This window comes from Urocampus carinirostris, chromosome 12, assembly GCF_059441175.1.
Source record: "Urocampus carinirostris isolate Australia breed hairy pipefish chromosome 12, RoL_Ucar_1.0, whole genome shotgun sequence".
Taxonomy (NCBI): Eukaryota; Metazoa; Chordata; class Actinopteri; order Syngnathiformes; family Syngnathidae; genus Urocampus; species Urocampus carinirostris.
This window is the reverse complement of record NC_142360.1, coordinates 37,010,602-37,034,096: the sequence shown is the minus strand read 5'-3', so window position 1 is coordinate 37,034,096 and position 23,495 is coordinate 37,010,602. Positions and strand designations below refer to the sequence as shown.

The 23,495-nt window shown below is 39.1% G+C and overlaps 1 protein-coding gene across 1 annotated transcript in view; it reads left to right on the top strand.

Moving 5' to 3' along the window:
- Nucleotides 1-23,495, top strand: part of ell (elongation factor RNA polymerase II) — a 65,318-nt gene continuing 41,823 nt past the window's right edge. Inside the window, exon 1 of the mRNA XM_088349119.1 lies at nucleotides 1-233. Coding sequence (XP_088205245.1) covers nucleotides 99-233 — 135 coding nt within the window. The 5' untranslated portion in view covers nucleotides 1-98. The remainder of the gene's footprint in view (nucleotides 234-23,495) is intronic.

Sequence of the window (23,495 nt, the reverse complement as noted above, 5' to 3'; positions counted from 1 at the left end):
AGCTTTACGGCAAGGCTTGCGTGCGCGTGCACGAGTGCCCGCGTGCTTGCCTCCAGCGTGCCCGCGCGCGCGTGTGTGCGAGCAGAAGGGCAGCCAAGATGGCGGCGCTGAAAGAGGAGCGGAGCTACGGGCTGTCCTGCGGAAGAGTGAGCAACGGCAACAATGTCTCCGTCTTCCACGTCAAACTCACTGACAGCGCGCTCAGGGCCTTCGAGGGTTACCGAGGCGGCAAGGTAAGAGCAACTCCCGGGCTGCCCTTTCCTCGGGTGGGAGGAGGAGGGTGTTGAAAGTGTCCCCGCGAGGGCTCTGACAGGCGGCGGTGGTTGGTGCTAGTCAAGCCTGAGTGTGGAGGGAGGGGGGTCCGTCCACACCAACTCGCTAACCCGCCTCTGGAGCCCCCACAGGCGGCTACACTAGGGGGAGCTAAGCGGCCCCCGCCGGTTCTCACTCCCAGTCGAGGCGGCTAGCTACTTCAACCAAGCGACACCCTGATTTGAGTCTGAAACCAGCCAGGGAAATTCGGTTTTTAGATTATATTTCCCCCTTCCATGGTGAAATGTCGTATTTCAGTCCAAACTCTGTCCTAGAAAGTTTTAGAAGTCTGGTTAAAAAGAAAGAAAAGGTAAAGTTAGCAAGTGGCAGCTTGTTCATTAAACCGTACGACAGGTACTAAATAGTTCACTTCTGCCTTGACATAAGAGTTAAATAAGTTCTTAAATGCCCTACACTACTTAATTACTTGTATCTCTATTATAATATCCAAATTGAAAGAAGTAGACTTGACTTGAATTAAGAGTTGAATAAGTTCTTTCCTCATAACTCCAAATATCCTCATTAAAAGAAGTGGAAATTACTTAAAATCATTTCCAAACCACCTTCAGATCAGTAATGCCGTCACTTAAGTGCCTGACCTACCTTCACAACCTCAAATACTTGTATGTCGATTAAAATATAGCAATTGAAAGAAGCAGAATTCCCTTTTAACCAGTTTTGAACCTTCTTAGTTCATTTATGCCTTGACAGAAGAGTTAAATAAATTCTTAAATGCCCTACACTACTTAAATACTTATCTCGATTATCATATCTAAATTGAAAGGAAGTGTACTTGACTTGAATTAAGAGTTGAATTAGTTCCCAGCTCATAACTCAAAATATCCTCATTAAAAGAAGTGGAATTTACTTAAAATCATTTCCAAACCACCTTCAGATCAGTAATGTCGTCACTTAAGTGCCTGACCTACCTTCACAACCTCAAATACTTGTATCTTGATTAAGATAGAGCAATTGAAAGAAGCAGAATTCCCCTTTAACCAGTTCTGAACCTTCTTTAGTTAATTTATGCCTTAAGTTAAGAGTTATAAGTTCTTAACTACCCTACACTAATTAAATACTTATCTCAATTATATCCAAATTGAAATAAGTGGACTTGAATTAAGAGTTGAATTAGTTCTTACCTTCATAACTCAAAATATCCTCATTAAAAGAAGTGGAATTTACTTAAAATCATTTCCAAACCACCTTCAGATCAGTAATGCCGTCATTTAAGTGCCTGACCTACCCACATAACTCCTATTCCTATTTCAATTAAAATATCGGCATTAGTAGAAGCGGAATTTAGTTAAAATCAGTTCCAAACCTGAGTCAGTTATGCTGTGCCTTGACTTAAAAGCTAAATAGGTTTTTGGCTACCCTTCACAACCTCAAATATTTGTATCTCAATTAAAATATAGCAATTGAAAGTAGCAGAATTCCCCTTTAAGTTCTGAACCTTCTTTAGTTCATTAATGCCTTGACTTAAGAGTTAAATAAGTTCTTAACTGCCCTACACTACTTAAATACTTATCTCAATTATCATATCTAAATTGAAAGAAGTGTACCTGACTTGAATTAAGAGTTGAATTAGTTCTTACCTCCCAACTCAAAATATCCTCATTAAAAGAAGTGGAATTTACTTAAAATCATTTTCAAACCACCTTCAGATTCAAGTGAAGTCATTTTTATTTGTATAGCCCTAAATCATGAAGAGTCTCAAAGTAATGCCGTCACTTAACTCATACTCTCATCTCAATTCAAATATCAGCATTAGTAGAAGCGGAATTTAGTTAAAATCAGTTCCAAACCTGAGTCAGTTATGCTGGGCCTTGACTTAAAAGCTAAATAAGTTCCCGACTATCCTTTACAACCTCAAATACTTGTATCACGATTAAAATATAGCAATTGAAAGAAGCAGAATTCCCTTTTAACCAGTTCTGAACCTTCTTTAGTTCATTTATGCCTTGACTTAAGAGTTAAATAAGTTCTTAACTGCCCTACACTACTTAAATACTTATATCTCAATTGAACTATCCAAATTGAAAGAAGTGGACTTGAATTAAGAGTTGAATTAGTTCTTACCTCATAACTCCAAATATCCTCATTAAAAGAAGTGGAATTTACTTAAAATCATTTCCAAACCACCTTCAGATCAGTAATGCTGTCACTTAAGTGCCTGACCTAACCACATAACTCATACTCTTATCTCAATTAAAATATCAGCATTGGTAGAAGCGGAATTTAGTTAAAATTAGTTCCAAACCTGAGTCAGTTATGCTGTGCCTTGACTTAAAAGCTAAATAGGTTTTTGGCTACCCTTCACAACCTCAAATACTTGTTTCTTGATTTAAAATATAGCAATTGAAAGAAGCAGAATTCTCTTAACAAGTTCTTTAATTCATTTATGCCTTGACTAAAGAGTTACATTACCTCCCGACCATAACTCATACTTGTACCTCAATTAAAATATCCCCATTAAAAGAACCTGACTTTCTTCTAATAGTTTCCGAACTTTCCTTTCAGTGGACTTCAGAGTTCAGTTAGTTCCTGACCACTTTGCATAAATCAAATACTTGTATCTTAATCAAAATATTCCAGTTCAAAAAAGTTCAGTTATGGCTTTACTTAAGAGTTAAATTAATTACTGACCACAGTTCATAACTAAAATACTTGCATCTCAATTAAAATATTCCCATTACAACAAGCAGAATTTTATTTAAATCAGCTGAACCATCTTTAGTTCAGTAATGCCCTGACTTAAGAGTTCAAATAGTTCCTGACTACCACACATAACTTGAATACTTGTATCTCAGTTAGCATATCCCCAATGTAAGAAGTTTGATTTATTTTAAATGTCAAGTCATGTTTATTTGTGACGCCCTTAATCACAAGGAGTCCCAAAGGGCTGCACAGACCACAGATGATTGCAAAGCACAGACTATTATGACAACATCCCCTGATGTAAAACCTACATGAGGGCAAGGAAAAACTCAAAAACCTCAACATGAGGTAAATGAAGAAACCTTGAGAAGGGACCGCACGTGAGGTAATCCCCTTCCAGGATGACTAGGCTGCAACGGATCATGCATTAACAAACAATAAAATTAAGAAAAAAAAATCTAAAATAAGTAAATAAAGTAAAATATTAAATCAAAAGGGTGACCACGTTGCAATGGATGTAGCATTAACAAACGGTACACAGATATTGTCAACATGAAATATAGGTCATAGGATAGAAGTGTTTTTTAAGCCTAGATTTAAACAGTTCCACTGAGGTTGCAGATCGAATTACAGTGGACAGAGCATTCCACAGCACCAGGGCCCGAATGGAGAACGCTCTTGAACCTGCGGATTTCTTCTTGGTTCTTGGGATCACTAGTAAACCAGCATTTTCAGAGCGAAGGCTCCAAACTTGAACATAAGGGGAAACTAAATCTGAAAGTTTTGAGGAAGCGAGTCCATGCATGATTTTGTATACTACCAACAGAACCTTAAGCCAACAGGGAGTAAATGCAGGTTAGCTAAAATCGGGGTAATGTGATCAAGCTTTCTTATGGTTTCCGAACATTCTTTAGTTGAGTTTTGTTTTTCCTCAAAACTTCAATTAGGTTTCGACCACCATTCATAACTAAAATACGTGTGCCTCATTTAAAATATCCCAATTGAAAGAGGCAGAACTACCTTTTAAATCACTTGCAATCATTCTTCAGTTTCGTTATGCCTTGACTAAAGAGTTAAATTAGCTCCCAACCACTCTTCGGAATTTCCTTGAGTTAATTTGTTACCAACAACAATTCAAAACTCACACTTATATCTACATTCAAATTGGTTATTGACTATCCTTTACAACCTCAAACACTTGTTTTCAATTAAATCATCCCATTAGATATAAGATTTATACTCTTTAAATCAGTTCCAAACCTTTTTAAGTTTTAGTTATGTCCTAACCACCTCACATAACACAAGTACTCATATCTCTAAGTATCATTGAATGAAGTTGATTGTACTTTAAATGAGTTGTGCCTTGACTTAAAGGGATACCAAAACTAAAATATTCAAAATGTGAACGAATAGTACGTTTTTGCATGATCTCAATATAAATATATGTATATAATATACCGTTCCAATTACTTTACGAGATGATGAATTTTTAAGACTGTCTGTCCTGTCTTTGACTTCCTGAGCGCTGACGTCATGTGAAGCACCCGAGCAAGCCAGTCACCATATTGGTTTACATGTTAACTAGTCGAAAAAGCTTTTAGTGCTTTTAGCTAGGTTTTTGTAGTTCTTATGGAGAATGCCTGGGTGATGTGTCGCAGGTGGGTGAAGCAATGTTACAGATGGCGATCAGCCAAAATGGGGTGAACTGGCAAACGGGGGCTAAACCAGTTGGTACACGGCAGGCCAAAAAACAGGAGCCTGGCTGAACGAGAACATGCAGTCAGCAGCCAGGATAACCGCAAGCCAATGACAAAGAAAACGAGAGAAATAACAATGAGCTCGGCAGGCAAGCCAGCTAACCGGGCTAAGCTAGACTACTCAAAACTGGAAGCCTTCGGGAGCCCGCACGCTAACGGGAAGCTATTGGACAATATTATATCAATTGCAACACATGAGGCCAAAAACACGAAAGAAAAAGTCACACATGCCTAAAAAAGGAAGCAAAGACAAAATAGGAATGCACACTTTACAAAACGGCAGGTAAACTTACCGCACAAAGCACACTGCTTGGACAAAAGAGTCAGAAGTCCTCCAGCGACACAGAACTCAAACTTCCAATTACTCCAAGCAAAAATGAGCGCTATTTCGCTTTTTGCTACAATTGCCGTCGGTTTTTCAATGGGACCCGCCATTGTTTTGGTCTTTGTTGTCTTCCGGTGATGTCATAGCTCTAGGGGATAGAAGATCAAACTGTCTACTTTGAGAATTCTAGATCCATGGCGCGTGGAATATTTTGAAACATCTGCATAATTGTGGGGAGGAACATTACACGTTCTGTGCCTTTTAGTAATCTCTTTAAGAGTTAAAACCGTTCCTGACCACCATTAAAAACTCAAATACTCTTATTTCATTTCGAATACCTCCTTTGAAATAAGTGAAATTACCTTAAATTAGTTTCCGACCACCCCACATAACTCAAGTACTTGTACCTCAATTTAAACATCCCCTTTAAAAAAAGCGGAATTTCCTTGAAATCAGTTCCAAAACCTCTTCAGTTCATTTGTGCCCTGACTTACGACTTAAACTAGTTCTTGACCACCCTACATAACTCAAATACCCATAGCTTGATTAAAATATGCCCGTTAAAAGAAAGGGGAATTTCCTTTAAATCTGTTCAGAACCGTCTTCAGTTTAGTTATGCCTTGACTAAAGAGTTTAAATAGTTAAATCCGTTATGAACCTTCTTTATTTCAAGTTATAGCTTGACCTGAGTTAAATTATCCTTTGTATCCGTTCCGAACCTTTTTTAATTATACATTGAGTTAAGAGTCAGATTAGTTCTCGACCACTGTACTTAACTTAAATTGAAAGACCTGGAATCACCCCATACAACTCATATACTCGTATATCAATTCGAATATTCCCATTGAAAGAAACCGAATTTCCTTTAAATAGGTTTCAAACTTGCAGTTCAATTATGCCCCAACTGCCCCACCTCACTGAAAACACTTGTACAGTATCTCAATTAAAATATCTCAATTGAAAGAAGTGGAATTTCTTTGACTTAAGAGTTGAATTAGTTCCAGACCTCCCCTCATAAATCAAATACTCATATCTCAAAGTATTCCCATTGAAAGAAAATTAAATAGGAGTTCAGTGTCTTCCCAACCACTTTTATTTCTCTTAAACTCTGATCTAAATTAAAAAGTTCGTATTTAAAGAGGAACTAATTCTTTAAATTTTGTTCCGAACCTTCTTTAATTATGCCCTGACTTAAGAGTTAAATAAGTTCCCGACCACCGTTCATTTTTTTTTTTTGCAAGAACACGGAACTGGTGTATTAACTTTGCATGAAATTCTCAGCGCCCGATGTCTGATCACATGACCTGTCATCATGGTGATCGCGTTCCCTCAGGCAGCCCTGTTTCCACAGACGTGCACGAAACGTTTTCCCTCTCTGGCCAGACAATGACGATGGAACTTTGTCATCTTTTTCTGATAGGGATAAGTTGTGTTGAAGAGTTAACTGCCTCTTATTATTAAGTCCATATCTTGAAACTCTCAACACACTGCTTCACTTCGCCTACTCGCCATATAAGGTAGCTTATACATGCTCATTTGCCAAATAGATACTTTATTCATTCCCGCAGGGAAATTCACATTTCCAGCAGAATCCCTGCGCTGAGAACAATACAATAATAAAGCAAAAAGAATACAATATACAAATACCCAATGTGACGTGCTAATACCCTTTGTAGCGTGTTATATAGAGTATCTAGATAGTGTTACACAGAATACACATTGCAATAAAATTCGGTAATATGCAATGTAGGGGGTTTGGTTTAATGTGGGCCTTTACTCTGCCGGGTGGAGTTAAAGAGCCTCATGGCATGAGGAAGAAAATATCTCTTCAGTCTGTCCGTGGTACAAGACAGTGACAGCAGTCTGTCGCTGAAGCTGCTCTTCTGTCTGGATATAATGCTGTGTAGTGGATGTGATGAATAAATACAGGAAGCAACACTAGGAAGTTGGGCATCTTTGATGTGTGGACACATATTTGTAGTTACATAGGCATATGCTATATCAAAAGAAAGCATTCATTAGGAAAAAAAACATTTTTTCATAACTCAAACCCTTGCTTCTCAATTAAGATATCTCCATTCAAGGAAGTGAAATTTCCTTGACTTAAGAGTAAAATTAGTTCCCGTATACCATTCATGCTTTTAATACTGTATACATTAGAACAGGTGAGCTCTTATCAATGTAACTTTCCACATTCCAAAGACTGTAATTTGTATTAATTTTTCTACTGAATTTTACAGAGGAAAAAAATTATGAGTGCCTGACACACAGTATTTTTAGGTTTCAACTGAAAAAGAAAATAAAACCGAAAAGTATACGGATTCCAGGAACTCCTCCGACTGTTTACCGGCAAGATAGTCTCAAAAGCTTGTGTCCTTCTACTTCCACGTTTTTGATAGCTGCTAGTCGGACTTTGGCTAATGTTTACCTGCTAAAAATACAGAGCTAACTGTGTGCAGTTGTCATTCGTTTGACTTGCAGTCGGTTGGTCCCAGAAGTCAAATGTTTCACACTAAGCTACGTACATTGAGAATTCAATGGAATTGTATTATTTTATTTCGAGTGTGACTCGTTAGTGTTGCTCCAACAACCGCACCATCTCAATAAATTCCCCCCTACTCCGGTTTTCTTGTCACTACTGACTCTCCTGTCCATTAAAATCCGAATCCCATTAAAATATCTAGTCATAAAGGGACTGTTCAGTGCACTAGGCTACAAGCTATTTATTTTTCAAGCGTTACGGCACACTTGAAAAAAGTACTAAAGTACAAGGAACTTTCATGTGTTATTTGCACTTCAGTTTTACTTCATCTGTTTGTTGTCTGACGGGACTTTCTTACGCACCTACCGTAAATGCATTTTTTTGTTTTATGAGAATTTACTAAACGTATTTAAAATGAGCAGTTAGTAAAATGCCCGTCAGCTGTGTACAATTTTGGGCACGTTACCTTCAAAAAGTACCGTAACTTCCGGACTATAAGCCGCTACTTTTTTCCCAAATGTTCAGCCCTGCGGCTTATTCAGTGAAGCGGCTAATTTATGGAATTGGCAGGAGTTTAAAAGGTAAGATTAAGACCAGTAAAATATGTGCGCAAAGAAAGACAGCAATCTCTGTTTTAGCACATATTTTCTGTAAAGTTAAGGTACGTTCCGATACTGAGAACGATGCCCTTGATAGCGATAGTTATGAGGAGGAGGTTGAAGACGATCTACCGTGAATTTCACATTTATGGGAAGCTTTTTCTTCACAGGTGTGTTTGATACATTGCGAGCGTGATCCTACTAGCGTGTTGGTACCTTTCAAAGGCACGGTTTGGGATGAAAGTTATATTATTATTATTAAAGCTTTGAAGACTCTCTCAGTGTAACCATGTATAATATGTATTTGCAACTGTATATTTTTGTAATGTATTTATTTTAGAGATTTATTCTGTTATGTGTTCTACGGACGAATCAAAAATAAGGGGCGGAGCAAACGCCGGCTGATGGGAAATGTGGTAAAGCTGAGTTACCGGTAGATCTGTCTGTTGTCGCAGCAGACAATAGTGGATATATATTTTTCCCACCCTAAACTTTGGAAATTTGGTATTCCTTGGAATACTTTCAACGGGATCCCGACTTTACAAGTCTGCATTATACTTTAACTACGGGTATCATTTTCTATTTGTGTTGTCAACTGTGGTTCTGGAATCGTGAGCTATCTATGAAGTTACAATTGTGGAACTTACAGCCTGGCCCGGTTAAACATGTGACCTTGTCGCAAGCTTTACTGCGGGCGCCCGCGGCTTATACATGGGTGCGGTTTGTGCAAGTACAAAAGTGCCAAATCACTCAAAAACCGGTGGGTGTGGCTTATAAACAGGTGCGCTCTGTAGTCCGGAATTTACGGTAATTTGTTAGTTACTCACGACTTCCAAAAAGTAACAGTTAGTAATTGAATTGATCTGTAATAATACTAACTAGTTACCAGGGAAAATAATGATGTCAATTACTTTGAAAGAAAATTTTGTATATCAAATCCTTCGAAACGGCTGAGCAGTATTCGAGTCAGTTGAATAGAGAAGAACAAGCAGGTGATTGTGTTATAATAGCTTGTAATATTTATTGCACCTTACCGGCAACAGATTTATTCTACTCCTTGACGTTCAACAAATATAAACAGTAAACAATGTAATAAAAATAAAAATCCGCAGTCCACGATATCAAGTGAGTTTAATAAATTAAATAAAAGGAAAAGAGATAAAAGAAAAAAAATGAACTTTACGTTTTTATAGAAACACTTTAACACTGAAAAACAGGAAATAAAATCAAAATATTTATGAATTTACAAGAAAAAGATAAAATGCAAAACAATGTTTACCTTTTTGACCCTCAACAAATTTAAAGTCAACAGACAACCACACAGAATCCCCCAAAATGCATATTGATTAATCTTAAGAGAAAATACGCGTCTCAAAATAAACCAGCTGTTGATTGGTGGGATGCCGGCTCCCTTCCTTTACTTACGAAAACTGGCTTTTAGAGACTTTTAGAGGAATGATATGAGGCGATTGCCCCAGCATCCACCAATGACTCAGCCCTCATTTGCCTTTTCTGTCGCAGTGTTAGTAAATACCTTTTTCCTAATCACGATACGGTATTCGCTATTTTCACTGGTGACGAAAATAGATAGATGGATAGATAGATTATTCATCCTCGTACGTAAATTCACGATTCCAGCATTATCATTTTGTTGTTTATTAACAGATTAACAGGATGGCCTCGGGGTGCTGTGTTGTAGTTTAGCAGCAGCGGAGTGGATGACGCCACACGCTAGGCCAAAAGTTCGACGTCCCCGCAGCAGATGGAAATCTTTGTGCCACCTCGTGTTCACGTAGATAGCGAGTCCGCCTCCTCTCCGCTTCCCGCAGGCTTTTGTGTCTCTATCTGTCCTAACAGCGCCGAAGCCGGGTAGCTCCACGTTAGCGTCCAGGATGCTAAGACGTGAGCCACGTTTCCGTAAAACACAGCAAACTGCACTCCCTGTGCGCTTTGATGTTTTTCACCAGCACAGCCAGTTCGTTGGTCTTATTTGGTAGAGAGTTGACGTTTATCATGATTACGGAGGGTACGGAAGGCTTATAACACCGCTAGCCGCTTAGCCTTAGCTCCGGCTTTGCATCCACGATAGGGCCTCCTCATCACGCCGGCACGAGAATTCTTCAGGGCAAGGAGTTGATTCCTCGAATAAACGCATTTTTGTGCGTTAAAACCTATAACGATAGGATAGAAAGTAACCCAAAGTATAGTTGTCAAACGGGACAAAAAACACCAAAGATAGACGCAGACACTTAAAACAATAAATCACAAAAAGAGCGAAATAACACAGAGCTGCTGGAAAGGCTTCCGCTCGCGGCGGTGCCTATGATGAGAAGTACGTGACGTAAACAACCCTGAGGAAAACCGCACGCTGCAGTTGGCGTTCTGCAGCCAACGAAATACACAGCATTTCATTGTCGGTAACGGCGGGGAAAAAAAAAAGGTAGATTTCTCCATTACTGAAAAAATAACAGTTACGTAATTGTTTTTTATAGCAGCTTTATTCCCAACACTGGTTATTTATCACTTTATATTCTGCCTTCTTGGCAAGTCAGGTCAAGATACCTTTTAATGTTTTTTGGTGGCTGGTTCAGTTGGGACTGCAGCCAATGAATTCACATTTTCGGTTTGGCTCAAAATGTTAATCTCTCTGCATTCTGTGTACATAGATCAAAACGATTGAGCCGTTTCCAGTTTTCAAATAACTTTTTTTTTACAACCGTATTGTTGGGCAAATTTCCATGCTAAGGCAAGGTTTACACTGCAGACAAATGGGACCAGGTTTCAATCGGATATTTTTCAGTCAATGCAACCTCGATGGGACCTTCCTTAATCCCGATGTCGGATTGAATGAAAAACGACTGACACAGACGGTTTAATCGTCCGAAAGAGTCGCCACTTGCAGAAGCTGCGTCTGCTTGCCCGCAGGTTTGCCTTCTAGCATTTCAGCCTCTATAAATATTTGACAGGAAAAACCTGGTCGGTCAGAGACGAAGGTTTTATCTGCTCATACAATGTTTGCGCCGCTAAACGCTGATAAGCACCAAATATAAATTGCTGGGGATAGTTGGCGTCTTGCTGATGTTTCGTTGCTTTTTGAATATGTGATCATACAAATGGAAAACGTTTGAACTTATATTTAATGCTGCAGTGTGTAATATTGGACCACAAGATTGTTCTGAATGGTTTTGTTTTTCTGAAAATGAAAATGAAAACGAAAATGAGTGTGAGGAAGCACCAGAAAAAATACAAACTACAGAGACGCAACAACACAACCTTTCCTCACTTCTTTGCCTAGGCTTTTCGGGAAGAAAGAAAAAGTAAGATATAAAAGTAAGGAAAAGAAGAATGAAGAAAAAGTGAAAAAATGAAAAAAGGAAAAGGAAAATAGAAACAAAAAAGGAAAGAAAAATGACAAAAATAATACTTGGACAGGAACATTTTTTACTTTTTTGTATTTTATATTTTTGGAAAAGGAAATCATGAAAATTATGTGCAAATGAAAGAAGAAAAGTTTTTGGAGGGTAGCCTTGGCAACAAGATGGCCGCAAATAAGGTGAGGATCACCTTATGTTGAATAAATGCTAATTTCTTGACCACCCAGTATTTAAAAAAAAATGCATGTTCACGCACTAGTTGATACAGTTTTGCTTATTCTTCATAACAATATTTTTTTTTTTTCAAATGTTTTTTTTTTTACCACCAGGAGCCGCCAATTAAGACACACTGTCACTTTAAAGTTTAATTCACATGATTAGCAATGTTAGTAGATCTTTTTGTTTTTAGAATGTATTTCATATAATTTTCCGTTACCCTTCCTTCCCTAGCTGTCAAGAAAAAAAACAGGTGATCTATTAAGTAAATTTAATCATTGTTGAAAATATTAATATGCATTTTGCTCGTAATTAATATGCTCGTAACTAAGTTGAATAGAAAGTTAAATACTCTTTCTACATTGATAGCATTGAGATAAATATCTAACGTCAAACCTAGACAAAACCACAGGCATAACCACTGAACTTTTAGGGGTGCTTAAGCATTTTTAAAACACACTTTTAAAACACTCTTTCCTTAAAGGACAGTAAAGGCTTGAATATTATTAAAATAAAAAAGGTAAAACAAAAAATGTGTACGCAGCGTCGGAAATACTCCACTGCCTTTAAATGGTTCATTCCATTTGATTCTTAGCCCTGCTGTCGCCTTGTATTTGGCTCCATCCATCTTCCCACCAACTAATGATCTTTCTAGTCCCTCAGAAGAATAGCAATCCCAGAGCATGATGCTACCACAACCATGTTTAACAGTGGGTATGGTGTTTTTGAGGTAATGCTAGTTTCTCTTTTCACAGACCTCTGAGACCATCACAGAGCAGGTGCATTTTAACTGAGACTCAGTATTAGTTATTTAGGTCGACATTGGATCATTCAGAAATCGTCAGGTGGATTCAGTTAGCTGAGCTGAGAGAACAGGGGGCCAATATTTTTACAACACCTACTTTTCTTTTTTTTCCCCCCTTTTTTTTTTTTACCCGTTTTAAATTATTCGCTAGACACTGTACGTTATGGGTTTGTTGCGTCACGTCTTAGTTTCAAGCAGGGGTGTCAAACAGGCGGCCCGCGGGCCGGATCAGGCCCACTAAGGGATTGAATCCGGCCCGCGAGACAACGCTGAGGGAAGCGCAAGAGAAAAACGAGCTGCAGATTGAAATGTATCCACTTGATGTTGCCAAAGCCAGGTGCCTCCCATAAATGTACTTGTATTTCTTTCTCTCTTTTCATCCCTTTTCCTCTCATTCTCTTTCACTCTCTTTTTCTCTTTATTTGTTCCACTTTGTCTCTTTCTCAGAGTGTTTTTACCTTCTTTTGCTCTCTTCCTTTTTTCCTTTCTCTTTTCTCTCTCTTGCTTTCCTCTTCTCTCTTTCTCCTCTTTTCTCTCCTTCTCCCTTTCTCTTTTAATTGTTCTATTTGGATATCTTTATTTATCTCTTTCTTCTCTCACCATTTCTTTTTATCACTTTTGTTTCTCATATTCTCACTCTCTTTCTCCCTTTCTTTGTCCCACCCTCTCTCGTTTTCTCTCCCTGTCTTTATCTTATTTATTCCTCTCTAATCTAGTAGTCCGGCCCCTGAGAGAATATTTGTTCTATCGCGTGGCCCCCGAGTTAAAATGAGTTTGACACCCCTGGTTTAAAGCATGTATGCAGGTGCCTCTCGGTAGCATCAAGGGGGAAGGATTGAGAGAGCGTGTGAGTGATATAAACTGTTTTCGCGATGACGTCCGACGCTCGGCAGCTTTCATCAAATAGCGAGACGAGCGAGGCATTTTGATGCTTCCTGTTTGGGACGTGACTGTCAGCTGCTCGCGCTCTCATTACGACAGCACACGCCAGAGCTCGCCTCCCCCACTCCCGGTTATTTTATAAGCAACAAGTGAGCCAATTAGACAGACGCCGGGAGCTCAAGACGACTCTTGATCACACGCTTTAGGATTTAGACGCAAAGGATAAAGTAATTGCAGCGCAACGATTTTGCAACGTTTGCCTGTAATTTCCAGTTGGCTTTTTTTGTTGTTGTTTTTAAATGGCGTTTTGAACTTTGGCAACTTCTGCCTCAGCGCACGTTTTTTTTCACTAATGAGCCGGTTGGTCTCGAGATCTTTAGCATAACGTGATATGCAAAAATAGGAGAAAATTCCAGGTTAGTTGGCTAAGCCTTGCGTAGTAAGATTGTTTAGTTCATAATTCTAGTACCATTCCTCAAGTTTTCTTCTGGATGGTTGCAATGTGATGAGACACATTATTTGCATTTTAAATTCATGCAAAAACAAATTAATCCACTCTGAGGGGAAATTGTTATATGGCGGTTGATGGAAACCTGTGATCGTTTGCTAATGCTTTCCAAACCCCTGCTACTCCATTAAATTATATATACATACCTAAGATTGCTTACAAAATGTAACATGGTAATTACTACTTACATGAAATATATGTGCGTATGATTGAATAGCAGTACAAGTAAGTATGCGGACGCCCACGAGGAGTCTCAAAGGGCTGCACAGACCACATACTTATAACACTATTCCCAGATCTAGAACCGACATGAGGGCAAGGAAAAACTCAAAAACCTCATCATGAGGAAAATGAAGAAACCTTGAGAATGGGATACAGGAAAAATGAAATTTAACTTTTTAGGTGTGACATGACCTGGTCGAGTGGAATAGCAGGTGGATGGAAAGGGGGGAGTAGACGATAGACTGTTTGAAAATGACACTGATTTTAAATCTTGAACTTGCGAGGATTGTCATGCCCTCAGATGACTTTCTTGCTTCAATTACCTCTTGATGAATGTCCGACTTTCGAGGATTTTCATGTGCCTTTTTATTTCATCATCAGCTTTGTTAGCCTGGGCATTATATTTTTGCTTCTCCGTTTAGCATTACAGCAGGTTTCTGGACCCATAGCGATTAACTACCGTACCAAAGTACTGTATTATATCGCAGTAAGTTGACAAAGTTTTTACATGGCACATAGATTGGGAAGTGAGCGAAAGTGAGCATCTTGGAAGGCAGTTCAAGTCAATAGCATACTGACATCTTTATGAAGCAGTGACGCAAACCAATAAAATGCCACAACTGTAGTAGACGGGCATCTTAGAGACAGAACTTCACAAAGAAACCAAGTTTTTGGGCACAAGAAATACTTTATTGTTCGTGTCACACAGTGAGGAAACGCCATAGTGAGGGGGCTGAAAAAATATCACAGGAACCTGGGGGACAAAGCAGTGTACCTACCACCCCTCATCTGCTGCCACAAAATATATTTTTTCACACTGTCCTGTCCTCTTACTATGGTTTTTATTCTACCTTTAAAGGTCGACAATTGGCAGCTGGGTTTTACCGTGTCATGTACAAGGAATATCACCCTATGAAGGCAACATAAATCGGGGAGCAGTGACTTGCAGAGTCAGATTACTTACCAGTACCATATACTAAGAATAAAGATTTCCAAAGGACGGTGGTGGAGGGCCACATATGCGTACTCGCTGTCCTCAAAGGACCTGATATCACTTATAAATGTAACGAAATGTAATTGAATGATATGTAAAATAAATATGAGGGTTTAATGAAATATAACTCATTACACACGTTACATTGGCATTGAAAAAAGTTGCTCCACGTATGTGAAATTATAAAGTAAATATATAAAAAAAAGAAACACGGAATCTTAATTTTTGGGGATCACGTATTCCTCATTTCCAATCATTGGGACTGGTAAGGAAACACGGCCGCATAGTTGTCCTGAGCCGTCACTTTGTGGGTATCGTCAGTCTTGTTCCACAGACAGACTGGGGAGATAATTTCTTCCTCATGCCATGAGGCTCTTTAACTCCACCCGGGGGAGTAAAAGCTCACATTAAACCCCACCCTCATATTTGCATATAACCCTATTTTTATTACCTTGTGTATTTTCCGTAGCACTATTTAAAACTATATCAACACGTTATATTGGGTTTTTTTGTATTGTACATCTTTTATTGTGTTTTATTTTTCAACACAAGAATACTGCTAGAAGTGTGAATTTCCCTACGGGGATGAATAAAGTATCTATCTCGTCGATGGGCTTTGTGGGAAATGTAGTGTTGCTCAAAGCACTCATGTTTAGACGCTCAGAAATTTTAAGCCCTCACGCGGGCCAAATAAAATGATGCTGCGGGCCACATTTGGCCCTCGGGCCATGAGTTTGACACGGTGAGCTCTTGGCTTGGCATGAAAATGGCGTTTTTGCTATCTTTAGTGTTTTTGGGTTACTTCAAATGCTAAACCTCAAGTTATAATGTAGTGCTACAACAAAAATTGTGTCGAAATGTAAAAGTTTCAACAAAAAAAAGTCAGTAATCATTTGTTACTGACTTTAAGTATTGTTTTAAAATCTGATATTTATTCTGAAAAAGACGAACAAATAATACAGGAAGCAATGGAGAAGGGCTTAGTTGGGGGGGCCCGTAAGCTCGAAGCGTGTTTGCATGTGCCGCTGCAATGGTTATTTAAGGAATGCTGACTCTCCAGTTTCAGCTGATCATGGGACACGGTGAGAGGCAGAGAGAGAGAGAGGGATGACCGTACCCGCTCAGGCCAAATATGACTCGAAATGTCACAGTGATCCTCGCTCTTGTGTGCCAACCTCCTCACCGGCGATCGCGTCGCCCCGGTGTCACGCCAAACGCACTCCCCGACCCACAAAACGGAAGTGACGGCGCTCGCGTCACGCGTTGCCCCGGGCACGCTTGCAGACTCCAGGCGGCATGCCAGCAGAGTGAGTTTATGCACAGGCAGGCTTTATCTTCCCGATAAACCTTTTGTCACATTAATGATGTTGTGCCACTCACCGGGGAAGTACAAACGAAACAATCGATGGCGGCGCCTGTCTCAAAGGTTCTTTCTTTATGAGAACGGGTGGAATGAATAAATGGGAAGGGCTGACTTTAGCCCAAAAAGTATTTGCTAAATTGTCGTTTATTTGGAAATGACTGAATTAACATTAAAACTGATTTTTAAACTTCCTCTTGCAAGGATTGCTGTGCCCTTAGACTTAATTGCCTCTTAAGTATTCTGATCATTGACTGGTTACAGGCATATTCCTTAGCGAGGGTAACAATTGTTGTACCATCCATCCATTGTCTTCCGCTTATCCGGGGTCAGGTCGCGGGGGCAGCAGCCTTAAAAGGGAAGCCCAGACGTCCTTATCCCCAGCCACCTCCTCCAGCTCATCCGACGGGATCCGGAGGCGTTCCCAGGCCATCCGAGAGACATAGTCTCTCCAGCCTGTCCTGGGTGGGACATGCCCGGAACACCTCCCGAGGGAGGCGTCCAGGAGGCATCCTTATCAGATGACCGAGCCACCTCAACTGGCCCCTCTCAATGCGGAGGAGCAGTGACTCTACAGAGTCCCTCCCGGATGACTGAGCTTCTCACCTTATTTCTAAGGGAAAACCCAGACACCCTGAGGAGGAAACTCATTTCGGCCACTCGTATCCGGGATCGTGTTGTTTCTCTCTTAACCCAAAGCTCATGACCATAGGTGAGTGTAGGAACGTAGATCGACCGGTAGATTGAGAGCTTTGCCTTTTGGCTCGGCTCCCTCTTCACCACGACGGACCGTTACAGGGTCCGAATGACGGCAGACGCTGCACCGACCCGTCTGTCGATCTCCCGTTCCATCCTACCCTCACTCGTGAACAAGATCCCAAGATACTTGAACTCCTCCACTTGGGGCAAGATCTCATCCCTAACCCGGAGGGAGCATGCCACCCTTTTCCAGCTAATTGTTGTACCTTATTTGTATTTCATTATCATTTTAAGCTTTGTTTCCATTATTACCATTGCTGCAAGTCATTGGACCCATAGCTAATCAAACTAAAGTTGGTCAATAGAGATTCTCAACTAGACTTGGCATTGTGGGAAGGAGTTCGGCCAATTGCAAATGAGCATTTTCATCAACGAAACCAGACCAGAATCTTACATGAGGTCGAGCAATCATAAACAAAAATCTTGAAAACATCAGCGGCTTATAACTTGCACAGTCATACGCACGAACACAGCACAGTATGAAGGTTGTATGTATTTGGGCATGCAAAACAATTTATTATGCGGTGGGTAAAATGCCCTAATCAGGGGCAGAATAACATCGCATTCCATATTGTAAAGGCTGCCGTAACCCAGGGGTCTATTGTTTACACATAAGTGAGAAACAGGATACACACATTCCAATATTTGTGTCCTAGCCAAGCTGTTAGATGTTTTTGCTCTGTTTGGAAAATAGTCGGTCTACAATGAAAAATCCTTAAAATTGCAAATCTTGTGTGTGGTTCACATATTTGGTGCGTTTATGACAGTTTCCAACTTCCATCCACAAATTTGTTCCCAAATTTTCCAAGAATTTGGGTGATAAACTAAATCAACCTAATCCAGAAACAAAAAAACAATATTGGCAAAGTACAGAGAGGAAGAAAATGGCATCTGAATGATGTAGCAAATAGAAGATGCAAGCAAATACACATTGTTATTATTATATTATTATGATTTTTATAATAATTATCATTAATATTGTCATTAATTGTTGTTATTATTGTTGATATTGGTGTCTGAATGAAATTAATTGATTACTTGCATTATATGTTTAACAGATGGGTAAGACTAAATTAACCTGGTAATATAACTGTTATCATTATTACTTTTAGAACATTTATGTGAACTATCCAAATAATGCACGTGACCAGAAGCCTTATCTATAGATGGGTCAAGCTAATAAACTTTTTCTTAATTCCAACGACTATTATGTTATTGTTATCATTATCAACTATATGTCTATGCTTATTGCTATTGTTAAACATTGTTATTTTATACCTGTCATCATCATATTATGCAAATCCATCACAATCTGGACCTATATCTATGAACAAAAAACTATGAGGTGAATAAATGTTGGTGAGCATAGTGAAAAACAAAAAAAAAAACCGTAATCTTAAAAAGAACACAAAACAGACATAAACTTCACATCTCAGAGTTGGGGCAGACAAGTGGGAGCTTGATGCTGGAGGCATCTGGCTCAAGCTCCTGTACCTTGTCTTTTTAATGCACGGATCAGGACATGTTTGACATGTAAATACACCGAGGATCTAGATGTGGGATGCAATTGTTAATGAAATCTCGGGGTAGGATTTATTAAGCATATGCTTCTTTCGAACATGTACGATAACATTGTGTGTTTTATTGTCTTTTTTTTAATTTGTTTTGTTTTTGCTTCGTTCTGTTATGTTTGAAATCAAAGATTCATTCATTCAAATTGAATTGTGTGAACATACATGAAAAAAAGAGACCTGACGTTTATCTTCATAGGGATGTTTTTAAAACCACATAAAACAAATGCAAATTGCACTGAAGAAACTGGTTTTGGAAATAAACAATGACGGGACTTGCCATCACGTTGCACGTGCACATAATATCCATTGTGTGACAGTCATGTTGTGTTACGTTTTATATGCAAAATGAGAAGTGATATTGTTTTGTTTTTTTTTTCAACAGAAACCGCGTTAATGTTTGCCCTTGGTGAAAGCCTTGTTTCTTTCTTGCATTAGCTCCACATTTTCCGATGAGGATATCTTGTGAAACGAAAAGCCCTAAAATTGTCCAAAGGAGCTTGACGAGGCAATTTTGAGCGCAATCCTTAAAAAAGTTTTACGCTAAATCAACTCTTAAGCTTTCTTAGAAGCATCGCCTCACACTCCTTTTAAGGTCATTCTAAGTATGACTTACTGTGTGGTTCCCAATTGTATCTGGATTTTTAAATCTATTCATTCTAATCCTCCAGCGATCCTCAGCAATATATCCCGCACGCCTGACTCACCGTAACAACTACATAAAAACATGAAATGTAAAAATAAGTCTTTAAGATTATTTGAATTACATGTTTTCAGTGCGGAACTGCCACTACTGTAGTGGCTATGCAATTTATTTGTATGTGTAGCCCGCCTCCCTATTTTTTTGCAGCAATATATCGATTCACTGTCAAGTAAAAATAAATATTTAATGCAAGGTACAAAGATACTGGGATACTAGGGGCAGCAACCTTTTTGCAGTTGAGTTTTTTTTACTTCTTGGCATCAAGGGCTACCAGTTTGATATGCATTTTGAAAATATTGCAATGCTGTTATTTTATTAGTACAGACTCTCTTGGTAAGAGAACCTTGTGGCATTTGAAAAAAAATATATCTTCCTTAAAGGACAGGTTAGGCTTATATAATGAAAAGACGCTGGCTAGAACATATGCAGAAATTTGAAAAAAAGGAAAATTTTTATAATTTCTCTACACCCAATCGTTGTATAATTGTATAGTTTGGGGCTCAGCAACAAGCGGCTTTAGAGCCATATGTTGCTCTTTGCGGCTCTCTGGTGCTTTTCGTAATGGAAAATAATATGGTCTCTTTTGGAGGAAAACATGACATTCGTAGCGTTTGTTGTTAGTTGTTTTCAAGGATTGAAAATTACTTGAAGTTTGGGTGTTGCCTGAAACTGTTGCCGTGTTTACCATTAAGTCTGCTTAAAAATGACACTGGCAATATATTTTGGTGGCTTCGCTTTGGCATTTCAATAATTTTCCCTTTTTGATTAACTGCAGCTTGCATTAGTTTGCATGGCATTGTCCTACTAAAGGTCAGCGCCCCATACGGGTCGCGCCCAATAGGACAGGTAATGCTACACCTAAACTGAAATTTGCAACTATGAAATTTGTATTAGTGCAAGGATTTTTTTTATCAACTATGGACATTTATTATGGGACATTCAAAAAAATTGGTAGATTGTAATGGGAAGAACTTCCTGCATACTTGTGGCTCTGTAATATACATGATTCACACCGGATTTCTTTATTTTAACGGTCCTGGGGTAATTGGAAAGTTGGCTTTGAAAGTGCTTGAGTTTCTCCATTAAAAAGGTGTTCGAACCTTGTAAAGAACATACTTATGTGGCCATAGCCCCTGATATCACAAACTTGAATCGGATGATTACAAACATGATGATATCAATGTCCGTTGATGTGTCAAGTACGTGTCGGGCATTGCCATCCACAAAACTGTGCGGGAGAAGTGAATCCCAGGTGTTAAATATAACACGTCTATCCAGGCATCTCGGAATTCCTTGACACTCCGACGTCGGCTCTTTTCGGCTCCGCTATAAATGCAGATTCTAGTCTAGGCATCATCGATCCCCCAAACCTGTGCTCTGTCCCCAAGGTTAGCTGTGTGGAACATTCTGGGATCAGGTCCCACACAATAGTGGCATGTCAGCAGCCTATTCAAATGAACAGGCTGATGGTAGCACTCTGCTCCTGGAGCTCGGAGGGGCCTGGGGGCTACGGTGCTAAAACTGGTTCGGCTTCAGAGGTAAGATCAGGAGGGGGAAAAATAACCAGCCCGACCTGGCCTCGCAGGTTTTAATGCCCGTCCCAGCTTGAACCGTAACCAACCCGAACGTTCATTTTATTTTTGAGGACTAGGGAGGAAGAGAGGTGAATTAATATGCAAAGAAAGGCTACACAAATAAACATGACTTGACAACAAATTAAAGCCTGTCTTGTATCAAAGTTAAGGTTAACCATTTATATTTGTGTGTCTGCAGAATTTACAATAACAGACCATTTCCATTATTGAATTCATCTTGTAAAGGTTTTTAAGGTTGCCCGTCATATTGCTGGGTTGAAAATTGGGCCATGAACCACAGCAGCGAAACATCCTTAAGAATTTAGTTCAGTACTTTAAGAGCGGGAGAGAGACAAAGAAGTACGATGACGGCCTGTCAAATTAATTTTTATACATATTTTTTTTTATCTAAAGAGTTCTTATTGTTTTAGTATACATGTTTAATATTTGTTTAAAAATGAAAAGTCAGCAAGAAAGGAATTCGGCCTGACCCTAACGTAATGATTGACATTTTAGGACCGACCTAGCCGGAAATTCGTGTTGAGCTAAGATTTTGTCCTGGTCTTGGAATGAGATTTGACCAAGGCTAGTGCTCTTTCATAGATTCTTGATTTTTCTCTGAGGTTTTAAATGTATGAAATCATCCAGATTTGGGAGTTTTCTTTACATGGTAACTAATATCTGGTGGTAAATTTAATGCACATTTATAAATAATGGGTGGTCGTTGCATTGGTCACGATCTATCGGTCAATCATTGCGTAACATTAATAATTATCAGCCAATAGGTGGGTGATATTTTTTTGGTGCTTTTTTTGCTTCTATTTGTTAGTGTAGCATGAACATAGTGAAAGTAATAAGAGTGCTGATTCGAGTACAGACAAAATAGCAATCTAAATTCCAAGGAAGACCTATTTAGCTCTGCAAAATACGTGATTCACACCAGATTTTAATGGTACTGGAGAAATTGGAAAATTGGCTTCGAAAGTACTTGAAAATTGATTGAATTTGACCATGAAAATTGTTAACAAACCCTGTAATAATTACTGGGAAACAAATATATTTTATTTGTATTACGAACTTTAAATCCCCCAGTCTGAATCAAAATGACCCAATTAAATCCTTTTTAATAATTGAATTTTAAGCTAACTCAAATGCATATTAACATTTCTTGTAATTTTGAGGGAGCTGATTTGTAATTTCCCGGCATTTGACTCACCAATCTGTCTTTAAAGCAAGTTGCTTTCTGAGTAAAGGCTGTCACGTGACCAGTTAGTTTTGCAGAACCAGCTTCACTTAGTCCGTCAGGAATGTCATGGCAGGATTTGCACCACCTCTTTCTCTCCCTCAGTCTCTTAATCGTATGACGGGAATACAATTCCTTTTTTCAAATGTAGATTAGAGCCCAAAAAAGCTTTGGAAAAGTGTATGTTAGTTCTACATACCACTACACTACAATTCAGGAGGACCAATTTAAAGTCAACTGACTGATTAATGGATAGCGGGTTTTGTCCAGAAAAACACGGGGCTTTATAAATGGAAACAAATCATACTAGTGACTTGCCGTTAAAGTCAAAAGTCACAAAGAACCTTTTGTTGCATTTCACTCACTCGTGATGGAAGTCGGTTGACTATACATTCCAGAAAAATCGGTTTCAAGTTAAAAATCAAGTAAATTATAGGCTCGACAGAAGATCGAGTGTTGCGTATGAGAAAGTACAACCTTTGATTGACTTGCCCTCACGTGAACTTTGATTTTTATTTAGAACAATATTGTTTGGAGAGGGAACAGCCAGTTTGACTTCCTCTTCGTGGTGTGTGCGTGTCTTCTCTCTTTGTAGGAATCCGATTTTTAACATTTTCTTCTGCAAAGAATAGTTTCGATTGGTCTGTCTTTTGGCTGAAAATGGTTTGCATTTTCTGGACTAAAAGTCACTCTGAAGTAGTAGATGCACCAGACAAAAAAAAAAAACCAAGTTGCGCTGAAGTGCAAGTCACATTTTTGGGGGAAATGTATTTGATAAAATCCAACACAAATACTAATGGCAAACAATTTAAAATGAAAATATGAGGGGCAACAGAGGGCTCAATGGTATGCTTACGTCACATGACACAACCGAGAAAGTGCCTGGTATGTTAACATCGAGAGTTATTCCGATAACTCATTTAAGGCCAGTCTACAAGTACTATATACATTTGCGTAACATTTTTTTTCTCTTCTAAGTACTATCTCAGCTCATCTCATCAGCTGTACCGCTTATCCTCATTAGGGTCGCGGGGAGGCTGGAGCCCATCCCAGCCATCTCCGGGCAGTGGGCAGGGGACACCCTGAACTGGTTGCCAGCCAATCGCAGGGCACACAGGGACAGACAGCTCATTCACACCTAGGGACAA